This window comes from Antrostomus carolinensis, unplaced genomic scaffold (genome assembly GCF_000700745.2).
Source record: "Antrostomus carolinensis isolate BGI_N321 unplaced genomic scaffold, ASM70074v2 scaffold32433, whole genome shotgun sequence".
Taxonomy (NCBI): Eukaryota; Metazoa; Chordata; class Aves; order Caprimulgiformes; family Caprimulgidae; genus Antrostomus; species Antrostomus carolinensis.
Genome location: NW_010305001.1, coordinates 1604 through 2809, shown reverse-complemented (window position 1 = coordinate 2809; position 1206 = coordinate 1604). Strand labels below are relative to the sequence as shown.

Sequence of the window (1206 nt, the reverse complement as noted above, 5' to 3'; positions counted from 1 at the left end):
CTCCACCATTTTGAGGGTCCCTCCCACCATTTTAGGGTTCCTCACACCATTTTGGGGTTCCTCACACCATTTTGAGGGTCCCTTCCACCATTTTGGTACCAAACCAGATGCTTTTCACCACGAAACATCCTCCACGTTAACACCAGCCTGTTACCACCACCCTTTTTCCCCCCAATAAATCATCCCACTGGAGACAGGCGCCCCAAAACCGCGTGTTTTCTCCCCAAAATACAACTCCCTGGATAAAATAAGCGGGGGAGGTTTCTGTTTGGCCTGGTCTCCTCCCCTCAGATCTGGCAGTTTGGCGAGTGGCTGGACGTGGTGGTGGATGACTACCTGCCCACCAAGGACGGCAAACTCCTCTTCGTCCACTCCGCCGAGGGCACTGAGTTCTGGAGCGCCTTGTTGGAGAAAGCCTACGCCAAGTACGTCCTCCTCCTTCCCTTCTCTTCAGTTTTAAGGTGAAAAACCCTAAAAACGGGGTTCAAAACCCTTCTTTGTTGCAGAGTGAACGGCTGCTACGAGGCTCTGTCGGGCGGCAGCACCTCGGAGGGCTTCGAGGATTTCACCGGCGGCGTGACTGAGTGGTACGACCTACGCAAACCCCCCGCTGATCTCTACCAGATCATCCTCAAAGCGCTGGAGCGCGGTTCTCTGCTCGGGTGTTCCATCGACGTGAGGAACTTTATTTATTTTTGGGTTAAAAACCCCAAATTTTGTGATTTTCTGTGGGTTTTTTTGAATAAGCGGCTCGTTAACGCGCCCGCTGTCTCGTTTACCTCACAGATAACCAGCGCTTTTGACATGGAGGCGGTGACCTTCAAGAAGCTGGTGAAGGGCCACGCCTATTCGGTGACGGGGGCCAAGCAGGTGAGAGGTGACATCGTTTTGGGGAGAAAACATCCCTTTTTGGGTCATAAACCCTGACAACACCCTTTTACAGATCAACTACCGCGGGCAATCCCTGGGTCTGATCCGGATGCGCAATCCTTGGGGAGAAGTGGAGTGGACGGGACCCTGGAGTGACAAGTGAGGACCAGGCGGCTTCGTTAGTGTTAATTAATTAATTAACGAAGCGGTTGGGTCAATGGGGCTGAGATCCCTTTGCCACCCGCAGCTCATCGGAGTGGAACGCGGTGGAGCCGGCGCTGAGGCAGCAGCTGATGGTGAAAATGGAAGACGGTGAATTTTGGTAAGTGAAAAATT

General features: G+C 53.0%; 1 protein-coding gene across 1 annotated transcript in view; it reads left to right on the top strand.

The window, feature by feature from the left end:
* Positions 1-291: 291 nt before the first annotated feature.
* The window catches only part of LOC104522392 (calpain-1 catalytic subunit-like), a gene marked incomplete at both ends in the record, with an annotated part of 2459 nt that continues 1544 nt past the window's right edge, over positions 292-1206 (top strand). The window contains 5 exons of the mRNA XM_010164664.1: positions 292-425; positions 507-675; positions 787-870; positions 944-1029; positions 1118-1192. Of these exons, the coding sequence (XP_010162966.1) occupies positions 292-425; positions 507-675; positions 787-870; positions 944-1029; positions 1118-1192 (548 nt within the window). The remainder of the gene's footprint in view (positions 426-506; positions 676-786; positions 871-943; positions 1030-1117; positions 1193-1206) is intronic.